Source organism: Lates calcarifer, linkage group LG6 (assembly GCF_001640805.2).
Source record: "Lates calcarifer isolate ASB-BC8 linkage group LG6, TLL_Latcal_v3, whole genome shotgun sequence".
Classification (NCBI taxonomy): Eukaryota; Metazoa; Chordata; class Actinopteri; family Centropomidae; genus Lates; species Lates calcarifer.
Window position 1 is genome coordinate 7,763,243 of NC_066838.1, and position 24,464 is coordinate 7,787,706.

Genomic DNA, 24,464 nt, shown 5'->3' on the forward strand with positions numbered 1-24,464 from the left:
ATTTAAAGCAAATCATTATAAATTCCTGTGCTTGACTCCTTGGCTTGCAACTGCACTAATGACGTGCATGTCTGTGTGTGTGTGTGTGTGTGCATGCATGTGCATGTGAGGGGGACACACGTGTACAGTCTGTGAGCTGACTAAAGTTTGCATATGTTTGCATATGTGTGTGTGTTAATGCAGATGTGTACAGTATGTATGTGTCCAGGTGTGTGCTGCTTGCCTGAGGCTCCTCTCTCTCTTTCGCTCAATCACCTGACTGGAGCCTCTGTCCTCATGGTTTATGCATATGGAGAGAGAATCCTTGGCCGTCCAGTTTTCTCCCCTTTCTCCTCCCCCATCCCAACCTACTTCACTGGAATATACCTGATTTTCACCATACATGAAGAGAGATAACTCCCATTCCTCCCCCATTTAAGGTGCACACCTCAGAGAAAATATGAGAAAGGCATAGAGAGAGGGGCAGAGATAAGGTGAGAGAGAAAGGGCAGAAAGATAAGAAGTGGGAAAAAGAGCGAGGAGGGGGAGATCAGAAGTCATGAGGGCATATATTAAAGGTAAGGTGAGGAGAGGGAGTTAAAGGAGGTACAATACAGAGGAGAAAGGCCTTCTTTAAAAAAAGATGACAGAGAAACTCCCTCATCCATCCCTGTATCTGACCAGAACAGCACAAAACAAACACTGAAATTACAAATACAGAAACTCCCTCACACAAGCGTGCACACGTGATGTGAAAAACCAACCAGTAAAAAATGGAGGAAAAACGATCTGCTGAGGCCCAGAGTTCAGCTCTGTTACTGGCACAGAGAACTGGTGCATCCCAATAAACACAGTGTTTACACTGGGAAGCCAGTGAGGGATCATTTCCTCGTCACTACCTTAGACCTGTCACAGTGGGAGGGTGCACTCAACTAAGTTTAAAGGCTCTACTGACAGAAGTGGCAACACCTTGTGCCAGATGTGGTGAAGAAGAACTGGGTGAAAAAAGGAAATATTAAAACAAGTTAAAAAAATGTACGACCCAGCTCTATCAGGTTTTGTTTGCTCACTCTATTTCTGTCTCTCCGGTAGCTGCCTCTGCCAGAAAGGCTCAGCTTTAACCAGTGCCAGGTTAGAGAGGCAGAACAACAGACCCAGGCTATACACACACATACGCACATAGGGCAGCTATCCCTATGATGCTTCCGCTGGGCTATATTAGGAGATAATCCTAAAATGGCCTTACAGTGACACACACAAACATACCTACACTGACATTGTTTCCCATATCCCATATCTGTCATTTGGTGATATATTTATTCCACCACAACAAAGAGGTCTATAGGCTAGCTACACAAAAACATGTCATTTGGCAAATATTTTCTCAAATGCACCTTACTGTACTATAAGCATCAGTTTCAACTCACCAGGCTCCAGCAAAAAACAAATCAAATCTTACTCTGAGTCCATTTTTTATTTAACAAGAAAAACAAAAAACAGAATGGTGGGAGTGCTGTTCATATTTTCAAATATCATCAAAATATCCTCCATTTTAATGCAGCTAATGAACTGACTGCAGTGCACGTGTTGGCTGATTTCTGACACCTGAGGACCAAATGTAAGAATGACCTACAATTTGGATGCACATAATTGCATATTTGAGGTGACAACTGGTTTATTGAGGAGAGTTTATATTTAAAAGAAACCCATATGGGAAAGCTTGTTGTTGGTCATAGTGAAAATCCCCATGAAGGCAGTACTCTGAAGGGAGAAACAGGGATGGCTTTTGAGTCACGAAGCAGATGGAACAGTCAATGAAATGACAGCACCTTCAGCATGGGACACTGACTGGCACAATAACATAGTAGGAATATGAATGTACTTTTGACAGTTACATTATTGATTTTCTGAATAGAAAATGTTGGCTATAACTCTGATGGGGCAAAAGAGGCATATATGAAAAAGAGACATATGATTAGTAATTGGCAGGTATTATGTCTTCCAAATTACACTTATATAATTACATACATATACATATAATCTTTGTATGGATATTATAACCCTACAGCACAATGCACATGCACCAATGGAAAAACAAACAAACAAAAAACTGCAAATGTTAGGATAGCTGGGTGCATTTAAAGTTGTTTGACTTAGGTTTTTTGCCTCACACATCCCAGTGCATTAAAAGCCACTCCTGCTGGCTAACAGTTTCTTCACTATCTGACCATAAATAGATGCATCAAAGCCACATTTTTCAAGCTCTTAGCTAACCACATATAAAGTAATTGTGGCATGCTAGCTATTAGGCTACCACACAGATTCTCTTCACATGATAAGTGGAATTCATTGGTCTTTATGCAACAACCACAGGTAGGTTATTTGTTGATGATTTTGATTAGTTGACGTACCATAGAAATCAGTTGTTTGGTGCCACCATTGCCTGCAATTGAATCTGTGGGCAGAATTCTGAAGAAATGCATCTGGTATAGTACTGACCTGCATTTGATGTTGTGGCTCCAAAACTCTCCACTAAAACCAATACGGTTATTTTTGTGTGAATTAAACATGAACAAATAAAATCAGAATATAACCAAGGAAAAAAGGGGGGAAAGGGCAGGAGTAAGGAGTAAAAGGAGCAAATACAGCCTGCTGTTGTTTTGTTTGGGTTTATATTTTGTTGTGTCTACAGTTTTTGAGGTATCTCTGGAACTAGAAACAGAAAGTAATGATTTCTAGGAATTGTCATTTGTATTCATAATACCATGAAACAACAGACTCAGTGACAAGGTGGAGTAAACAACCCAGTATGCAAGCCATGAGTGAGCTCTGTGAAGACGGCAAAATAAAAGATCAAAGACACAGAAAAGACAGAGCAGGAAAATGCTCTGTCTTGTTGTAAATCTTGTTATTTACTTTATGTGTTAACTATTTTTGAGTGTTTTTTTTTTTTTTTCCATTCCTGATTTTGTGTTACTGTACATGCATGTTTGTTTCTGTGTTTGCGTGTACAGTACTTGTTCCCTGGTGGCCTGATAATATTGTTGCCATCACAGTCTCTCCCAGCAGATTTCTCCACCTTGATGTCTCAACATGCCCACAGAGCTTTGCATACGGAAACATACAGCATCACCTGGCATCTCAGCATACACACAGAGATACAGCATCCTTCACTGTTGGTAACCTGGTTTCCATGGTGATGGTCATGTTTGCCTTTCAAGGTGTGAAAACTATTAAGGGCCAGGACTAAGACAAGTATGGGGAAAGAATAAAGGTTTCAGGAAAGAAGGACAGGAAGAAGTGGAAACATTGTAGCAAAAAAAAAAAAAAAAGTGAGACCTCAGACTGAGGCTGGGGAGGACAAAGGGGAAATAAAAGAATGACAATTTTTAAAAAAAGAAAGTGTGCTTCTGGGTGACTAATTGGAAAGAACAGGTTAGTAACACTGACAGGGTTAGAGGTGTTATTCCCACTGGGGCCACTCATAGTCGGAAAGAGAAGTAAAAATGAACATGACCTACAAAAATAAAAAATATCTAAAGTCAGATCATCTTTTGCAGCATCCATTTGTGATTCTGTGAGTAACTGATATGGGAGAATAGGGTAATTAATTCAACCCACTGGCAGGTCATGAAATCCTTTACATTTACTATTCTTAAGGTGTGTAGTAGGTCTGTTTTGAAGACAGAACTGTGGTGCACAAGGAGTGATGAGTTTAAATGTAAATGGAAAAGACAAAAGCTTTTTGGTATAAGTATTAGACAAATATAAATGAGAAAAGAAAAAGTGATATATGAACTGCTAAAAATACAGAACATATGTAATTACATATTTCATTCATTTGTTGTCTTTGTTCATTTCATTTCATTTCATCCCTGTAATATGTGTGTACCCCTGGATATGATACACTTTGGTTATTGAACTGATTCATGGAGCATGTTAAAAATAGTTAGCATGGTGAAAGTTGGAGCAAAAAATATTTTTTTGGCCAGTTTTCTTTCAAAATTCCCTTTCCCATACTTGACAGTACAGGTAGGGGCTTACCTTTTTATATAACAGACGCTGTCTGGCTGGCTAATGTTTGTGAGCTAGGTAGCTAAATTAGCTAACTGATCAACCAACTGAGTCAGCTTTCTAATGTTTTTAATAATTACTTACAAAGCGTTTCACTAAAGATTTACAAAGTGAGAATGGTTGAAATTGTGGACAATAGGTAGATTAGACAGGAACAGAATTGTAAGAGTAGCTAACTAGCTACCAGAGTCAGTCAGTAAAGTGGAAACTAAATGTAGCTTGAAAACATTATTAAGTCCCACCAATAAAGCCACTGACGAGAACTACACCAAGCTTGTTGTAAGGTACAGTGCAGTACATAAAGGTATTTTCATATTAGGTACCATTGTTTCGTACTGAAACAACAAGCTTATTAAAAAAGAAAGGGTTAAGGAGCTGAAGAGTGTTGTGCATTTTCAAGAACGGAAGGAGAGGACGGATTGATTTTGGTGTGATGCCAAAGTTGCTTGTTTTTTGCTAGGATGGTAATTAAGTAAATGAATCACTTTTAACTAACTACCCAAATTAATCTTTCCACTGAGTCATTCTCTTTCAGTGCAGAACAATGACATATAAGTTGTGGTTGCGATGGGACGAACCCTCAGGGAAATTCTGGTTTGAAGCAAATGTGGATCCATACAAACTGTATATGGTGTTCTATATATCATTATGTATATGTGCATTCTGTCATGTGCTGATACCAAATGAGGATGTTAATATGTGTCAATGCCCATGCAAGGGAATTTACATACACATGCACATATTTCTCCACTCAACTAGCTCTGGTCATAAGTATGGGTCTCCATATGTATGTGTGTGAGTGTGTGTATGTGCATCTCCACTGAGCTGTCAGTGCAACTGGAGGCTTTCAAATAGGATTTCTGCTGCTTGGTGGAGGGTTTATGCTGACGCTGGGGCTTTTGATTCGCTGCTCGCTCGCGGACAGCCATGCATGACAGACTGCTTCCTCTACCGCAGAGAAAGAAAGAAGGAAAGAGAGGACAGATGGCAAAGATGTGCAGAGGGAGCGAGTCAGAGGCAGGCAGCGAGGAGAGAGGTGGAGAAAAAGTAGAGAAGGGCAGTGGAAAGCAAGGAAGGGACAGAGACTGAGTGAAAAAGAGAGGAAAAAGTCTCTGCTCCAGTTAGTTTAGAAAATACGGGGGAAAGGATATTTGCAACACTGCTTGGAAAATGCTTTACCCACATTTCAGTAAAGTTGAAAGGTTTGAGAAAGGAGTTTGAGATGTGATTATTTTCACCACTTAATTTGAAACTTAATTGCATGTCAGGATTCAGGCAATCGCTTTAAATTCTCACTGGCAGCTCAGTAATGACTAATATAAATTATTTGTGACGGCTTTTGGTCTGCAATATGATTTCACCTAAGCCAGTGTTTCTGCATGTCAATTAGTATTACTGTTATTGGTAGGAATCTCTCAGACAGTTCAAATTGTGTGAAAGAGTTTGCCAATAATAATTTGCTGTGGTACAGACCAACTCTGTTTTTGAACTGTAATATACTTGGCTTGGTTTCAGCTGGGCAAGCTATTCTGAAACTATTACAAGAAGACCTCCTCAGGGGCAATGTAGTTTGCAACTTTGCAAACTATGAAAATCAGATTTTTGTGGAAAATTTGGTTAAAATAAAATGAGCTTTATTTCTGCACAGGGAAACAATTTCTATGGATATTTGCAGGCAACAAGTTTAAAAATTGTATACGTTTAACTGCCTGAGGTCAGGATTAGGTTGAAATTAGGGAAAGATTAGTTTGTTTGAATATTGAAAAAAGTGAACACATCTTGTCTTTTTCTTCAGTGTCTCATATCAACTTTGTGTAGAGCCTTTTTGTTCTGAAACATTACATACAGATTTGGGCAGAACTTGGCACTCAAACAACAGAAGAAAAGCAGGAGACAATGGAGCAATGAGCTCACACTAGTTACTATATTTATTTCAGTTATAGGTGTCATCTGAATTATAATCATTATGCTCTGTCTGTGGTGATGAAAATATATCCCTTCATTTAGGTCACTGCGGTCGTGTCTGTCATTATAGAGAAAACGGTCATTGTTTCTGGTCCTTATGAGCGGCCGCTTTCATTCCTCTGGAGGGAAACTGCCATTGGGGTTATAAATATATTGTCATTAGCAAGAAATGTAGGAGGTAATTACCAAAGTGTCATTCCTGTAACCTATATCAGTAGCTTTATTATTATTATCATCAACAGCAGCACTGCCGACAGGAATAGGACAACCACCATTGGAGCCCCTCACACACTCATCATGTGGGTTTGAGTTTGTCATATGGCCTGGCTGGCAAATCATCTACTTACACTGTACTACTGTATTAGATATAGACAATAAATTGTGGTTGAATTACAGATAATTACTTTCATAAGCCCTGAATATTTATTATTCTTGTTCCAAGAATTACCCTGGTAAAAAGTAAAGGAATCTTTTACCTTTATGTGTGTCCCTAAAACTTTATCCACTGCAACTAGTCATGAGTTACAGTAAGCAGCTATTATAAACTTTGATATTTGTTTTCTTTTTATTGCAGTAAACAAATCTTGAGACTGGAAGTGGAGAGGTGGGGGATGTCACAACTGATCACATTACCAAAAGAGTAGATCATCGTTCTGCCGATTAAATGATTAATGATGATTAAATCTTTTTGGATTTAATCATGGAAGTTCATTCTTGACCTTGGGGTCAGCATGTGAAACCAAATCATCTGTACTCAAGGTCCTCTTACTATCTTTCTCACAGCTTTAAGACATATGTCATGGTGAATAGAACTGGCTCTCATCACCTGCCTTTAATGTGGGGTGTTGATCACAGGATAAACAATAACATACCATAGAAGCCAGTTTAAATTATATAATTCATTTTAGTATTAAATGTCTTTTATGCATTTCTATTCAGATAATCCAAATTCCCTACAATTATTTCATTGTCAAAATTGTATCTCTAAATTCTCACATGTGCATGTCTGTGAGTGTGTGCATTAGGCATTAGCAAAGAATGTGTGAAGCTGAGGTAATGACAATAATGTTGATTTTTGCAGTTGCTGAGTGGGTGGGGGGGGACTACAACTGTGAGGTTTAATTGGCCATGATAAAGTACTGAAATAGCTCCAAAGTGAAATGGGCTGGAATGCTATCCGGATCAGACATCAGCAGTGGTGATAATATGTACAGATATCCTCGGCCATATCAAAGTAAATCTGTCTATATCCATGTACCTGTCTCCCATGTCTGCCATTTTTCCTTTACCTTGTCTCCATCTTTCTCCTCATTTATTCTCTCACCTCTTCACACTTGTTGTGCCTGTCTCTGTAAGTGTCTCTACTTTCTCCGTGCACTGTGACACTTTTTCTCTTCTTTCTCTCCTTCTCACTCAGTAACACTTCATCTGAGAAGTTCATATAAAGGAAAGAGTGAGAGGCTGAAGGGCAGAATTGTACTCAGTCAAAAATCTGAATGCTGGATGCATTTGACATAACCAAAAGAAATATCATAGATTTCAATAACATGTTTGTAACATTGTTACTCTGCAAATAATAAAATAAAGCACAAGCATGATTCAGCATGATTCATCTACAGCGGCTCATGCAAGTCCTGTCCTCACTAGACAAATGGCAGCATTCACTTAAACACCAAATACCACCTACCTATGTTTCTGGACAAATGCCACCTCTTTTTAACAGTGTCAGTATTGACTATCACCACTCAGTAGCAACAGTAGTAGTGTAGTGTTATGCTGTTACACAACCACAAGATCTCTTAAGGAGAGATCAGAAACGTCTCATGTGAGGTCAGTATGAGGTTTGGGGCCAAATTTTTAAAACATCTCTTCATAGGCAATGACTTTTAGATGGCCAAAGATTCTGAGCCATGCATTTTTGGTAATTTTAGAACTAAAAGTAGAAGCATTTTAGCAATTTCTCTAACCTCTATCTCTGTCAGAGTTTAGTAGAGCCCAGGGATGGCGTTCAGGCAGATTCTGTAAGAGGGGAGATGTTTGGTGGATGCTTCATGGCATTAAGCTGTCAGATTGTAATGGATGCAGAGGAGAACATATGGAATTTGAAATTGGAAATGAATGTCTTTCAATGTCACAGTTTTTTGGAAGTGAGAAAATACACCTGTTCAACAGTGATGATTCTCTCATGTTTATGTGCCATATAATGTACTTAATTTCAAATAATAGCTTGGCTATAATATTTGAGAGATACATTACAGTATTACTGTTGCATTTCCCAAGAATGGGTGACATTACAGAAATAAGAGTTTTATCTCCAGAAAAGGCCATAGTTTAAAGGGGAACTGGGCAGTGGAAAAGGTTACAGCCAGCCAGAGAGTTTTTAGCATCATCGCTGCCTGTTCCTGTCCAGCATGCAGCATTATTATAGGCTGTAAAACAGTGGAGGAGGTTTTCATAAATTACTCTCAAGGTCCTCTGAGGTAGGAGTTAACTTTCAGTGCTATTCTTAGGTGTAATTCTGAGAGGCTTGATAAATACAGGTCCCTTTTTGTGATTTCTGAGATGTGAGGGAGGGATCTGTAAGTCATGACTGCAAGTAAATCCATCCATGTGCAGGTAATCCATGCCTATACAGACCTTTGCAGTCCTACAGTTTACTTCTGCTTTTTGTTCTGACATTCAGTTTGCAGCATGCTGGATGCTGCTTTAATTGTAATATGAATAACAAGTACTGTAAAACCTCCTGTTTATCCTGCTGTATGTCTAACCAGTAAGGAGACATTAATGGTTATATGTTTCTGATTAAACTTAAAAACGCTCAGTAATTTAGCAGTGGCACATAAACGATTGTGTATATGTGTTACTGAACACAATGAAGTCACAGGCAGGTGCAAAGATTTGAGAGGAGGGAACAGAAAAGCACAATCTGCAGATTTCTCTGCAAACTAATTAATCCACCTCATACACACACGCTGTACATATACACACACACATTTCCATTAGCAGCACTACGTGCACGCTGAGTCTAAAATTAGTACGCAGTCTGTTGAACCACAAACAAGCTACATGGAGGAAGATGTGCTGCCAAAGGGCTTAGATGACAAATGGCTGAAAGACAAGTCAGCCAACACCAAGCTGGTGTGAACAACAGTGGCTACAAGAAACATCATCAAACCCTCTCAACCTTTTCATTGTAACACTCAGCAGTTACACTCATTAACACATTTTGATTAATTAATTTGCCGTAAACTTCAACAGTGTTATAACAATCACACCTACATTTGTCTGGGGCAACAGAAAAAGCAGTTTTTGTGCAATAAAAAATGTAATTAGTTTGGTGTGTTTCGTAAGCTTTTAATTATCTTATGTTTTATTAATGAGGAATTAATGAATAAATCAATTTCAGTGAACACAAACAGAGAGATGACAATAATCGCTGATGGAATTCAAGACCTGTGAATTCTGATCATTTACAGGTGCCTGTTGTAATAACAGTTGTTTGTAACAGTTGTGATGGAAGTTAACGTTTCAATTTCCACTGGTCTGTCCACTCAAGGCACTTTGGATAAAAGCCTTCATAAAATTGCATTCATTACATACCTCTCACTAATGGCCTATAAAGTCATGTTTATCAACATATATACATCAAGGTTCACAGTACATCATGCTGTGTGAAAATAAAAGAAAGAAATGGTGTGATTGATGCATCAGTTTGCACAACCACAAGCTGCTAATGTATTTTCCATCTCTGAGAGCAGTTGAATCTCAGTTAACATCAGATCATGTGATTTAGGTGAGAACAAAACACACTGATAAAGGAAAAGCAGTCCAAAATGTGTTGCAGGTGGAAATCATTTTGAAATACAGTAAGGTGAGAGTCAATAAATGGTACAGTGAGTGTCATTATTTTTTCTTTTTGATTATGATTAAAAGGTATCTATAGTACTGAGCACTTAAAACTGTCAAATACCTAAAGATATCTGGTCAGATTTGAAATCTTGTTTACTTACTTTGATCTGACTCATCTTTACTTTGCTGATTTCAGGTTGTATTTCATCAAGGCAACAGTCTTGTAAGGCTGTTTGTGTTTAGACATTTAATATTTCAAATGTTTGGTTTCTTTTGTTAAATGTCTAAAAAAGTATTTTATAAAAATATGATCTATCTATAAATCTATCTATAAATATTTCATATAGATTTTATTGGTATTGATATGTAAGTGTACGCTCAGATATTGCTTTGGGTTTACTCCATTTTAGGTCTACTTGCCCTTGATTCAGCATGTCTTGGATAACCATGACCTGGATGACTGAGAATCTCCAAAGACAATAATTTATTCTTCTTCTAAGAGCAATTCTGGTATGGAGGCAGAAATAATTTTGGGTTCAATTTAATCTCAGGAGGAAGAACCAAAGAGTCAGAGTCTATCTGTAATATTAGTTGTAACACTGGTTGTATAGTTGTTACATTTAATGTTATGTTACAGTAATGTAACATTGGGCTGAAACAAAGTAAAAGGTAAGAGAGGAAGAAATTAATTATAAGAAGCTTAGTGTTCTGCTATTAACTGAAACAGTGTAATGAAGTTAGCTCGGTACAGTAGCCTGTTCTTCCAATTTGCAAATGAGGGATGGTGAGCAAATGGTTGCTTGTTCAAACTCCAGTGTGAGCATGTGACTATATAGTGGGTGGTATTGTTGAACAGCTGTGATACACAAAAAATTAAAAGGCCATGGTTGATTGAAAAAAAAAAAATCCATCCTAGCATAATTTTTATGCCCAGTATTCAGGTAGAAACCACCACAGTGAGGGTTCTTAACATCTTTCCCAGGTGTATTTTTTCAAGGATTGAATAACTCATATAAATGAGTTGCAAATACATGGTGTGTGGGAGTTTCAGTATCCCTCATCCATATTTATAAGAGCTGCAACACTCTGGGTTTATCCTTTTAAGGTGCTAAACTGACAATGCCAGCACACAGCACACATCACACACAAAAACATCAAATGAGAAGGGGTTTGCCTCATTCATTCCAAGATGCTACTTATCCATTTTAGAAAGAAAAATGCTACCTGTAATTTTGCAGTAGACATTTCAGAAACAAGTCTAGTCTTAAAAGTAGGAAAGAGAAGAGTAAGAAAAATGACTCATAGCTCTAACTGCCAATACACTTTATAGCGATGGTGGAAATGATCTTTTAAGGACAGTGACAATATTTTCATTTGATAAACACTTTCTGACTCATAACAGGCTCACAGTGACAATGCTAACATGCTAATGTTTAGCAGGTATAATGTTTATCATGTTCAACATCTTAGTTTAGCATGTTAACATGCTAACAATAGCACTAAACAAAAACTACATCTGCGGCTGATAGAAATATCATCATTTTGCAGATATGGGTCATAAAACCAAAGTGCTGGACAAAGTCAAATTTTGAACTGATGTTGGCATTAGATAAAAAAAACTAAGAAATCACCTGGAAGACATGGATGTTTGAATAAAAAGGCTATGGCAATTCATCTTGTAGATGTTGAAATATTTTACTGGATTAAAACTTTGACCTGTTAGTGATACTAACAGTATAATATATTTAATTCCCTGACATATTCCACTAATCAAGCCACTCATCCTCAGTAGGACACAAAGCTCAATTAACGCCATGAAAGCCATGTTTTCTAAATGCCAGCCTTCCTCAATCAATACATCAACTATAATGTCTCTCAGATCCTCCTCTTTGGCCTGATAATTGGTGTGACTCTTCTGGTTTGGTCTGCTAAATGTTATCTGATGAAAAAGGCATCAGAATATAACAAGATATGGGTGTTGGCAGTGCTTATTAGATTACCAGGACAGAGGGTTCATTGATTAACTACGATAACGACAGAGGAGGCTGAGTTGAAGTATTAATCTGTAATTCTGGAAAGAACAGGGTGGTCGATGCTCAGCACACAGCTGTAAAGGAACTGGATAAATGTTATCATTATGAGCATTTAAGACAAAATATTAAGTAACAAAACAGCTCATGCTTCTGTTTATTTACCATATTTTGATGTTTTTTCATCTTCTCCTCCCAAGAGATTTTTCCTTCAATCAGGTCAACATCATTTAAGAGTGGAACATGCCAGGACTACATGTGCTTGTTTAATAACAAGTCATGATGAATCATACCTGACCTGTTAATATAAAATAATCTCTTTGACTTGCCTGGCTAAGTCTGCTAAATGTTATCTGATGCAAATGGAATCAGAGCGTAGTACAACGGATATGGAGCCTGGCGCTGCTTATTAGATTACTAGGACACACAGTACATTGATTAGCTGTGATAATAAAGGATAATGTTCAGTTTAAGTATTAATCCATAGCTGCAGACACAACAAGGCTGGAGCTCTGCCACACATGGCTGAGGGATTTTTCTGAGGATATTTCTGTTCTTTTGCTTGCAAAATGTGCAATGTTTGCAAAGTTAGTTTGTGACATTTAAAATTACATTTTTAAAGAAGTTTTAATATTTCTTTATCTTAAAAAGACATTATTCCCATAATATTTCACTGCAAACATGAACTCTGCCTTCATTTTGTCTGGGTAGCTATAATCAGAATAAAAGTAAAAGTAAATCTATGTGTGTAACTTGGTAATGTGTATTAATTGTATATAGCCATCTGACTGAGTCATCTTAATGTTGTAAATTGTAACAGAGTTACAAGGTTCACAGGGTGGCACTGTTTATCAGATTACAAGGGTTGAGGGAACCTTGATTAGCAAGGACAATAATGGAGAAGATAGTGAATGTTAGTAGGAGAAGAGAACTAATCCATAATTCATCAGGGTCCAAACAATAGCAGGGCCAGTACATAAGCCTGTACAAGATGGAGTTGGAAATCAAATGCAGCAAAGCTGCAATGACTGTTTGTGTGTGCTTCAAAACTGAAGATTATTTTATATTTTAGGAAAACATTTGGAGGTGCTATATGTAAGTTTTTGCTATCATTACATTACATAGTCAATATTAGCATCAACACCTGTTTACTTACAAGAGGTTGGAATATTCCCTCTGGGCAATGCTACTTCTTCATTCTCTTATGTTGGACTGAGGGCAGACTGGACGTGACTCAACTATTGCCGAGTGGTATTACGAGAGGGGACAGGCTGGGGCTAGCTGGTTAGCATGCTAACTTCAGTAGATGAAAAGTGATAGAAATAGAACCAAATCAAGAGTTTTCGCTGGCTTTGCTTTCCACTGCTGGAGACAGCTCTTAGCAAGTAAATACATTGATGCTGAACTTGCATTGTTTCTTCTAGACTGGTAAGTAAATGGTTGTTAATGTTCACATTGCCTATGTAGCAACAGCAAAAACTTACATATAGCACTTTTAATTATAAGCATGTAACTACCCCCCACCCCACCCCTCCTCTACACTGTGCATGAGGGTTTGATGCTGATGTTTTGCATTTCATATTATCTTTTCATTTTTGCCCAATAGGAAATACCTAGGAGTTCATTCAGTTAAATAACAATTCAGTCACAATTTACTGTACAAGCTTCTTGCATGAATTATGTTGAGCCAAGTGGGGGTCACTGCATGTGTTTGTGTGGGTGTATACATATCTGCACTTGTGGTAGTGTTTGAGAGTGTGTATGTGTGTGTAACTCAGAGTGTGTTAATCTAGCCTAAATCCCTAACTCAGAGGCTTATCAGCTCCTCCCTCCCTCTACTTCATTAGCATTATCAGCCATTATTAACCTGTGGTAATCACTTTGTCTCTGCCTCTCTCTCTGTCTCATACACACACACACACACACAAGACCACATGTGCACATGTACGGGAGCAGAGATCAAAGCTAAGTCTTAAAGATGATCCCACATGATCCACACATAAGTGCCATACTGTAAATACAGCAGACAAATTTAAAATGACAACCAGTAAAAACTTCATTGCATTCTGTGCTAAGAAATACCAAGAGTTTATGTTAAAACTAACTCCTGACTATTTGATAAATATTAAATGACACCAGTCACTTGCCTCATACACATTTGCCCTGAAGGTGAGAGCATTTTTGCTCACAGATACCCTTTGGATGCAAGGACCCTATTGAAATTGCTGTGTTTAACATTATTAATATTACTTTTCTTCAGGCAAATAAATTGTGTATTTGTGGGGCTAAATGTGCTCGAAAACTCACAAAACTTTGCAGATGCATTAGAAAATAAACATGTTTTATGGGTCTTATGGAGGGATGTGGTAAAATGGCTTGATAGCACCCTCCTATTAAATTTCAGTGAGGTAATCCCGGCCTTATGTTTCACCTACATGTATGAAATTTGGTAGGGTTATGAAACACTCCAAGATTTACAAAAAAGTCTCTTGCAGCCATGCACGATACCCAACGGGAAGTCCACTATTTTGATTTGAATATGAAATTTCTAGGGCTAAATATTGGACACAGGAGGTGACAGAACATGTGCAATACATCGTGCCTGCACTCCATGCAGGAAATTATGACCTACTCGTTCACGCTGTGCACATGGCTGCATCGACCAGTGTCCCGCCAGCACCCCAAACATGTGCGAGGTTGTGAGGGTCCGATCAATGCTGCTTGGAGTTTGTTGTGTTTCTTGACACTGTATCCAAGGGCTGGATTCAGTTCCGTTGTTATAACTGTTTGTAGCAGCCTGTTAGGTTGAAATGTATGTTGTAATGCGTACCTAGTATTTTGTTTAATGTTGTATTTACTGCAGGTCAATTCTTTGTTTACACAGAACGTAAAGTAATGAGTAGTAAAACATGGCATACAGCTAATAATCACTGATAGTGAACTTAATCACAGGTGTACTTAGTTTCATTGATTATGATGCTTTATTTTTTTTTAGCATTTTCCACACAGTATGAATCAGAAAAATATATGCATATATTTATCTATTCATCAGTACAGTGTCACCGTTGTTACCTTGAATAGTATTAGTCATTTACTATCACTCAGTAGTGGATGCTAATTTCATAGCATGGAGCATCAGCGTGAATGACTAGGGTGTGTGTACTAAGTACACATGGATGACTCTGGTGCCAATGTTCTCTCCCACAAAAGCAAATGAAAATGAGACACAACAACACAACCACAGTTGTTTGTTTAATCCAGCAGAGTGTTTATCGTGCTGTCTGCCAATGAAAAGCCCCTGGACCTGACATCAGTGAGAGTAAGTGAATGCCAGCGTGGCTAACATATCACACATATCCTCGTACTTCTGCATGTTGTCCTGTTGTGTTCTCTGTCTGAAGTCTTTCCTGTCTGTACAGGGAGGCTAAGATTTGATATGTGTCACCAGACCCTGACACCCAGCTCATGAACAAAGGAGAGCATCGACCTCCTCCCAATCAAGGAAAGCCTCTTAAACTGAATAACTTTACAGTCACACTAATCTGTCCTTTCTTTCTTTACTTCTAAGCCTATTTTTTCCTCCATCTCTCTTTGAATGTCAGGTGTGTTGCCAACCACTACAGTACCTGAGTACAATGAACTCACAAATGCACACACACTGTCACGACCCGTGTGTCTCGCCTCAGCACGTTAATGGAGATTCTGTCAGCGTCTCTGGAAGGAACTATTGCCACTTGCTGAGCCTTTACACTGGCTGTCTATCACATATACCCACAAAGACCTACAGTACAAGGTCATACATACGCAACACACCCACAGCCTCTATACTTTCTTGCTGTGATTCTTTTGCTCATTCATAAACTTTCTATTTCTTAAATTTACTCTTTTGATTAAAATGTGTTATTGGCACAAAAGTAAAAAAAATCATAGTGCCAAAACAAAACACCTCTCTCTCTTCCCTTGCAGAGTTTTTCCAAGATCTGTTTCCAGACTCTAACTTAAATTATATATGTTCACTTTTTTTCCTGTTGTTTATCATCTAAACCTGAAGCATTACTCATCTGTCTTCCCACAGGATTAAATTACATTCATATCCATAAGCTTAGTTTCTCACTATAAATCACCATTATTAGATTATTTATTCCATTTATGCAGCCAGAAAACTACAATTTTCCTGTGTTGCACATGCTTACTGTGTAACAGTAAGGACGGACTTGAAAAAAACAGAGAAGTTAAACGGTTCTGCACATACACACAAGGACACACTCACACACTAAGCTCCTTGTCAAACCTGACCTACCTCAGTGAGGTGTGGGTTGGGGTTGAATCCACACTGGTTACAGACGGTGGCCTTACACTGGGTGCAGGTATTGTAGTTAGGTACAGCCGGTGGGTTGGACAGCTCTGTGGTGGTGCACACTGGGCACAGTTTGCTGCTTGGCATGGGTGCGATCTGAGGCACCGAGTAAGGTGATGTGGGTGTCACTCCGCGGTCAGGAGACACAGATGGAGACCGGCCTGTCCTGGAGCCGCCTGATCCACTGAAGTCAACTTGGAGGTTTCGACGGGAGGCGTGCTGACCGGGACTCTGACCGCCGTGGACTCCCATGCCAGACCCGGCGGGACCATGACCCATCCCGTGACCATGACCGGACCCTGGGCCCTGCCCCATGCCAGGCCCCTGGCTGGACTGCATATGTCGGGGGGAAGTCGGACTCTCATGCGTTGCCAGGCGATAGGGCTCGCCTGCTCTGGACCCTATTCCTCCACCAGCACCCATCCCTGCTCCTATTCCTCCTCCACCCAGTCCTCCTCCCATTCCTCCCATCCCCTCCTCCCATTCCCCCCATGCCTCCTCCTCCCATCCCCCCTCCCATGCCCCTCATTCCTCCTCCTCCCATTCCCCCCATTCCTCCTCCATTCCTCCTCCCCATTCCCCCATTCCTCCTCCTCCCATCCCTCCCCCCATTCCTCCTCCCATTCCCGCCATTCCTCCTCCTCCCATTCCTCCCCCCATTCCTCCTCCCATCCCTCCCAATCCTCCTCCTCCATGGCCTCCTTGTTGCATGCCAGGCTTGGGGCTACCCATTGGGCCCCTGAAAGAGAGGGACAAACCAAAAAAAAAAAAGAGAGAGAGAGAGAGAGATCAAATGAGATTATAACTTTCTACTTTTAGGGTCAGGTCATATTTCATATTTCTTCTCACCCCAATACAACAGAAATTTGTTTAATTTCATTTATTCATTACAACACTGAAAACAGCATTCAAACTATTTGACTATGGACTATCTCTACTGTAGAAAGTAGTTCAAATAAATATTGTTCAAGGCAAGATCTTTAAGCTGTTAACACTAACCAGGACATTGATTTGAAATGATACATTGAACTGTCTGTATGCAAACCCCCTCCCTCAAACAGCAATTGTCAGTATTAGCAACTCTAATGCAGCACAGCAGGAATTCTCCAAGACCAAAAACCAAGAGCAAAAGTATAATGAACAGCGTGATTGTCTGCTTTAATGCAGGCTGCAAACATGAGCATGTGGCTTCCACAGCCAGGGGCATGTCATGCCACATTATTTTGTGAGGTTGCAGGTCACATTACAAAAAAAGCCAGCCCTGTTCATGACCACCACATCCACTTTGCGGCATTTCCCAATGTCAGGTGGCCAGTTCTGAATGCTACTTTATCATTGTAGGCTTACATTAGTAACTGTGTCTTCTAATACTACAACTAAGTCACTCTGCACTGCAAAAGAAAAATGCTGTTTCTCTGTTCCTATGCTCTCTGTGTGGATCATCAGCTGGTAAGGGTGCTGACTTTTTGCCTGGGACATGTAGTTTTAGCATCAGTCTTATAAGATAATTCCAGCCATTACGTAGATATCTAAGATCTCTTTGTGGATTTTCATTTGAAAAAAAGTCAGCTTAAAAAAATTATAAGTCAGTGAAGTCATGGACTAGCTGGCTACAGGTGATAAAAAATCTGCTAGCAACAGTTGTGATTTTAGCTAACAAAATCAAGGGTTACCAGTGAGAAATGTCTCTTGTCTGAAATCAAGGACCCACTGTTTACAGCAACTGAAATCAAGGGGGCAATAGTAACATGACAGATTGACTGGTCACTGTGGCAAGTAACCAAACTGTAATGAATCCCTTCTGACTGGAAAAACAGTATTAAAACAGATTGTGTCAGTGTTTCAGTCATATAACAAGTTCACTGTTGAATGAATTTTTTAAATTGTTCATTTTATTTTTGCTACTGGGGCAGAGTAAGTGTAATGAGCAGTGTTGGTCAATGTCAACCTAGTGTTTAATGGAAAAAATATCATGTCTTATTAAATGCATTTATTGCATGAATGAATCTTACAGGAGAATTCAGCCTGCTAATTTTCACTGTATTCTGAAAAATTCAATTACCCACTGCCAGAGACGCAGCAGCAGAAACAACATAAAAACCTGCAAAATAATTACAGATTTATTCACTGTTGTCTGCTGAAAGCTGTGGAAGGACCTCTGAACATCCATGGGCATCAACAATTTAAAGTGGAACGTGTGTGTCAGAGGCAATATACACACCTGAGGCAGAAAACAACACCCCCACACACACACACACCTGAGGATAACAAATCAGTAAAAACTCTGCCTGTGGACACTTCTAAATTATTTAAAGAAGATGATGTTTATAATGATATATTCTTCAAAATTATTTCTCCTTTTATTGCACGTGTTGACAGAAAGTCAACATGAGTGACTCTTCTTTATTGAGTTATGCAACAAACACAACTTGAGTTTATTATAAGTAGTATATTCATTTTTGAAACTTCATTCATTCATTCATTTTTTGTGGTAAAAAGAAGTTATGAAAACTGTCGATGGAAATTCACACCTTGATCCTGTAGTGAATATTTTAAAGTTTAAGTTGGTGTTATTTTCTTTGCTCAACTCTCAGCATATGACCAACACATGCAACTACTAACTACTACAAACTACTACTTTAAACATGAGAATTTAGTGTATCATAAAATTTCACACTCACGCATGATTCAAAGTGATTGGATTTGATTAAATTAATTTGCTTCCAGTAGCTATAAAAACTGTTCAATACACAACACCACAGCTAAAATGTGACTAAGCTGAATCAGTGTATTATAACTACCAGAGCATCAGCTTGGTAGTTTTCCCCCAAGCATCAGCTTTTAATCCTCAGGCTCAAGTGAAACAAACTCAGTACTATGCACAACAAATACACAGCAGTCTCCATCTATGTGATTCTAAGTTAACACTGTCACCTCTATATAGGAAATATTTGTTGCCAAGCTAACTGCACCTCTGAAACACCTGTGAAAATAATCCTCTGTATGCTGTTTTTATCTTTGAAAGGAAAAGATGATTGATGACTGACTGGACTTTTGGAGCTTAAATATCTCAGCTTTCTGAAAGAAAAAAAATCCTGCAGCCTTGTTTGTACATATCAGTACTTTTTGGCTAGATCACAAAAACAGGAGCAGTTGTAGAAACACAAATGTGCGTGACCAGCTGACAGAGTGAGTGATAGAGTTGGCCGGTGATAAAGTTACACTATTCACTGGCCAGCTCCTGGAATTTTCCCGTTAGCCATCGCTCTGTCAAAATAATTTTGGCACAAACAGTTTCTAGTATGGCATCAGGGAGTGTGACTTGTTTATGTTTGCCCGCTCCCATGCTCTAAGCTCCGGTGTCAGTGTTTGCAGAGTTCTACCTACCTATATGCTATCTCTGCAGTTAGATCTGATTAAGGTCTTACATTAAAAGTGGTTAAGGTATTTCTCCAGTGTTGACATATAGGCCATCTAAAGCATTTGGACAAATAACCAATTCTGTAATTTTTCTGTTGGTGACAATCACTCTTCTCTTCTCTTCTCTTCTCTTCTCTTCTTCTGTGTCCTGTCATTGATTGAATGAATGTCAGCCCGGTGTATTAACAACTTGAAATGGTTAGTGCGCACGGAAATTGGAAATGTTGATTTACTGAGCCCCAATGTCACAATGGAGACTGAAAAATGTTCCAGTCTGCTTCTTCTCTCACTGAGAGGTTTTCTTCTTGTGGACAGTCTGGCCATGACAAAATCTCTCTCGCTTTTTCTTTCTCTCTGACTTTTTTTCTCTCTATTTTATTTAACTTTGTTCTCTCCAATCTGTCTCCCTGTAAACTTTTCTTTTTCTCCACAACATCCCCCTCTCTCCTCTCTTCATCGCCTCTCTGCCTCACTCTATTATCTTTTCAGCTGGCTCTGACCATGGCCTCACTCCCCAGATGTTTTTTTTTTTCATTGAATCTCTTCTTTTTCAACATTTTTATTTATTTCCACTCTCAGAAGGCAAGTAAACCTTAAGCATCCCTTTTTGTCTTACACCAGTCACAAAAATATAGTTTTTAGTATTCACACAATTGCAGTTTAAGAGCTTTGTAAATCAAATGATTGATGATGATTGTATTTTCTATTTCTATGTTGAAATAAATTTCTTCGGTTTTCAGTGTTCACAGTCATTTTGGTTGAAAAAGCTTGATGACAGCAACCATTTGGAGTGGCTCAAGAGAAGGCTAATATTAGGCTTTGCTGTAATGTCTATGACACAAGCAAAAACACTGAATTTACTGACTGTGTACTACTATGTTTGTCTCTATCATATCTTAAATAAGGGACTGTACATCCCTCAGTCACAAACGTACAATGTTTCAGACCAACACAGCAGTACATGAGTTGCGTGGACATGCGTAGCTGTGAGTGCTCTGTGGTTTATGGTCTGTTTTTATGTGAGTGAGCGCTTTGGAAGGGGAAGGGGGTGACTCATCAAAAAACCCCAAAGTTTCACAGAGAAGCTGAGAACATCATGCAGACGTTAAAGAAGACTTAAAGCTGACAGGGAAACTGATAATGAGGGAGACACAGAGAAACAGAGAATGTGACCGGAAGTACACTCCTAGCTCCACTCCTACTTTGACAAAAGTTCATAAAAAATTATAAGCTGCATTCCTTATTTATTCTAAATACAACCATTTAAAGGTACACACAGTGTTTCAAAATCTGTTCTGATCGCATCTAGCCTCAATTTCATTTTCATTTACTTGGCAAATTTGCAGTTTAACTTACAAGAATGTAGGTATTGTTCTTCAAAAGCTCATATTGGTCTGGGAAAAAAAACATTATCTCATTGTCAAACTGAAGGTCAGCACTATAAGAGAGAGAAGAATATGAGAAGAAAATAAATGAAAAGAGAAAACTCAGTAAAGAAAACAGAAAAGGAAAGAGGGATGAGAAGAAAAAAAACACAACAATGAGAGCACCAGGGATTCTCATTTTCAGGAAGACACTGTCGCTAATTGTTGGGAGAAACTGAGGCTGACGTAGGTGACAAGCCAAATAATAGGAGCAGTCCTTCCTTCTGTGTGTTTACACACTTCGCCTCTGCGTTTCACTGGGGACATTTATCACTGTCGCACCCAGCCTTGAATGACCCAATACACATGCTTGTTCAGTCAAAGTGATTTCACCCACTCCCATTATAACCCTCAATTTACTGTCTGATTGCGGAAGAGAGGGATAAAGCTTGTTTGCTTGTTCACGTTTGAGTGACTTTGACAGCGACAGACGGATACAGAGGGGAGGAGAGAGAAAGAGAAATGGGGTGAGGATGTCACAGTAAGCGACTGTTAACCTCAGTGGTCTGACGTTTGAAAGAGGCTCCACCATGGTGGTCATTTTAGGACCTCTCAGACTCAGACTGTCCGGCTCAGCTCAGACTCAGCTCTACACTGTCAGAGTCAACTTTTATAAGACTAAACTAGACTTGTTGTTGTTTGATTTCTTTGGATTTGATCGAGTAGATTTCAATTTTTCATCTTTGTCCTACAGCTGCTACAGTTGATAGATTCAACAAGTCCTTAAACCTAAGCTACGATATAATTTGTTTGTCCCCACCCTCTCATATGACCCATGGGAGCGTCTCCTGAAATAGTGCTCCTACAGCAGCAAAAGATATTAAAATTGGGGAACAGTCAGGGTTCAATTAGGTTTAGGTACAAATTAACATAGCTTTAGGAAACAACCGTGGTTTAGTTAAAATAAGTACTTCCTTAAGATTTGAGAACCTTTGTCATCATAGTTACTCCATCACCTGATGCCTTTCTTTACTCCTGTCATTATTACTATTACTAGAGGTTGCCTGACAATAAAATGTAACTATGGGCCATGATAAGCTGCTGGCAGAGACAAACTATAGGGGAAGACAGTCTTGGTAGATTTGAGAGTGAATATCAAGACTGAGTAGCAGACTGGATGGATATTTTTTTACAAACAGTAATTTTGTTTTAAAGCAACTACAACTTAAAACTTAAGCAACTAAATTTGAAAAAAAATATGATTGATTAGATCAGTTCTTGAGCTGGGAAGGACAGCGGATGGGGCTGGACTGCAGTTTTTCATTTGCAATCACAGAAAATCCCCTGAGGAGGTGCTTTCACTTTTTATTGATCTCAGCCTTAATATCTCTCTCTTCCAGTTGAAATGCAGAGCAAACAGAGGGCTGGGGTAAGATTTAACTGATCTTGTTCCCCCTAGATGGGTATACTCCTTATCCCACTTCTAGACCTGCAGCAAAACAAGTCTATTTAGGTTATTGGTGGACCCAAACTAAACATCTATTTCCTTCTCCTCCTCTATTTCTCCTCCTCCTGTGTTTCTTCCCACTCAGGGCTGTTGACAGAATTGCTTTTGTACAGCCCATTTATTTCCATCTGCTTCCTCTTCTCTTCCTCCTTTCTCTTCACATCTTTCTCTGTTCTTTTCCTCTGTTCCCTGTTTTTCATTTCCCTTTCTTGGTTCCCTGTCTCTCACTCTTTTTTTCTCAAGAAAACTATAAAATTGTTTTTCCAAAGATACTTTCAACATAGTACAAATTCAATGTTTTACATACTTTTGTACGTAACACTCGTAACATGGTATGGGCAAAGACAGAGGCTAGCTTACTACTCGTTACCAACATAGCAATACCCATTTGGCTAGGTTGGACTACCTAAAAAAATACAGCAATGTTTTGGCTAACATGTTGTTAGAATATGAGTCTTTGTAAAAATTAGCAACCAGAATATTCTGGGTTTAACATTTTTCGATACAAAAACCGTGGTTCTTTGATTTGACCACAACTTTTACATTATTTCTACTTCCACAGTAGCTCAGCTGCTGTTAAAACTCTTTATAGGGTTAATACTCCATCGTGGCAACCCCCCACCCACCTTAAGCTGGTTGCAGGAGTGAGTCTCTTCCCTCTCCACTAACCTTCAGTGACCGTCCTAGTCATCTCAGAACAGCAGAGTCATTCTCCAGCTCAGGCAGGAAACTCATCTTCTGAACAAGTACATCAGGAGGTCACTTTCTGAATCATATCTCTGCTCAGTCTTACTTCTTTCCTTAGCTCTTCACTCTGTGGTCACTAGAATATTTCCAGGCTCTTGTATTTCATTTTGTTGATTGTTTGTAATGTTAGTGATGTGGATACACTGGATATTATTACTCCAGCTAATGTAAAGAAGAAAAATTTTCCTATCGGCCTCTCAGGTGAATATCTAAATGAAAACACATGAAGCCAGGCTATCATCAACACTGTTTACTGGTTTCACCTGGGCCAGAGAGCTGATAGACTTGGCAGCCACTGCTCTTCTGTCTTCCTCCTCTAACAGATGATTTAACACAACACAAGCGCACCCTAATATTTGCTGTTACTATGGGCACCAGGTCTGTTGGCTATACACAAACACCGAATGCATGCATAATTGGAAGTAATGAATGCCCATAAATTTAAGCACAGGCATATACATACAGTATTTTGCATATATTTTCATTGAAAAAATAAAGCTTTATTGATTCCTATGGGGAAACTTGCAACAGCAAATTAACAGGAAACCTAGTGGGAAACAGGAGCAAAGGAACTTGTAAAGAAAATCTGCACACATGCCCACGCGCACATATTCTCACTAGTGACTGTCACTGTTTTAAGGAGAGAGTGGGCTGCTCAGCGAGCAGTTTTTCTGTGTTAAGAGACACGGTAAGTACACACTCTATCACATCACACAGTGTATTTTCTGGTGTTTTGCCATAAATACCAAAAAGGGAGGAAGAAAAGGAAACAAGTCAGTAGCCTGTCACTAAGAGGATGTTATCGTGGAGCTGCAGGGCTTGAATCTTCTTTTTTTAATCAAACCAAAGACTACACCATGTGATTTCACTGACTTAGAGGAAATATTCACTGTAATCAGGCTCTGGATGGGATGGAAACCTACATTGTCTCAGGTCTCTGTGGCACAATTGGACATATCTAATCTGTCTTGCAGGAGGTGATAACGCCCACTGAACATTGAATACCATATATAGTAATACAAATCAATAACAAATCTTACAGTGATACTGTGATCTCAAGTATGTTGCTTTGGTGTTTGATTCATCTTGCTTAAACTAATGTTACAGCTGTGTCTGTTCCAGACATTCAAGCTCAAAATTATCTCTTCTTTTCCAGACCATGGTGATAATGT

General features: G+C 39.0%; 2 protein-coding genes across 5 annotated transcripts in view; both read right to left on the reverse strand.

Moving 5' to 3' along the window:
• Positions 1-16,810, reverse strand: part of bsna (bassoon presynaptic cytomatrix protein a) — a 119,466-nt gene extending 102,656 nt beyond the window's left edge. For all 4 annotated transcript variants that reach the window (XR_007813376.1, XR_001960813.2, XR_007813375.1 and 1 more), the window contains exon 1: positions 16,198-16,810. Coding sequence is in view for 1 of the 4 variants with exons in the window: in XM_051071079.1 (XP_050927036.1) it covers positions 16,198-16,725 (528 nt within the window). In the remaining 3 variants the exon portion in view is untranslated. The remainder of the gene's footprint in view (positions 1-16,197) is intronic.
• LOC127142540 (uncharacterized) overlaps positions 16,780-24,464 on the reverse strand; it is a 35,233-nt gene continuing 27,548 nt past the window's right edge. Inside the window, exon 2 of the mRNA XM_051070981.1 lies at positions 16,780-16,993. Within this exon, the coding sequence (XP_050926938.1) occupies positions 16,780-16,993 (214 nt within the window). The remainder of the gene's footprint in view (positions 16,994-24,464) is intronic.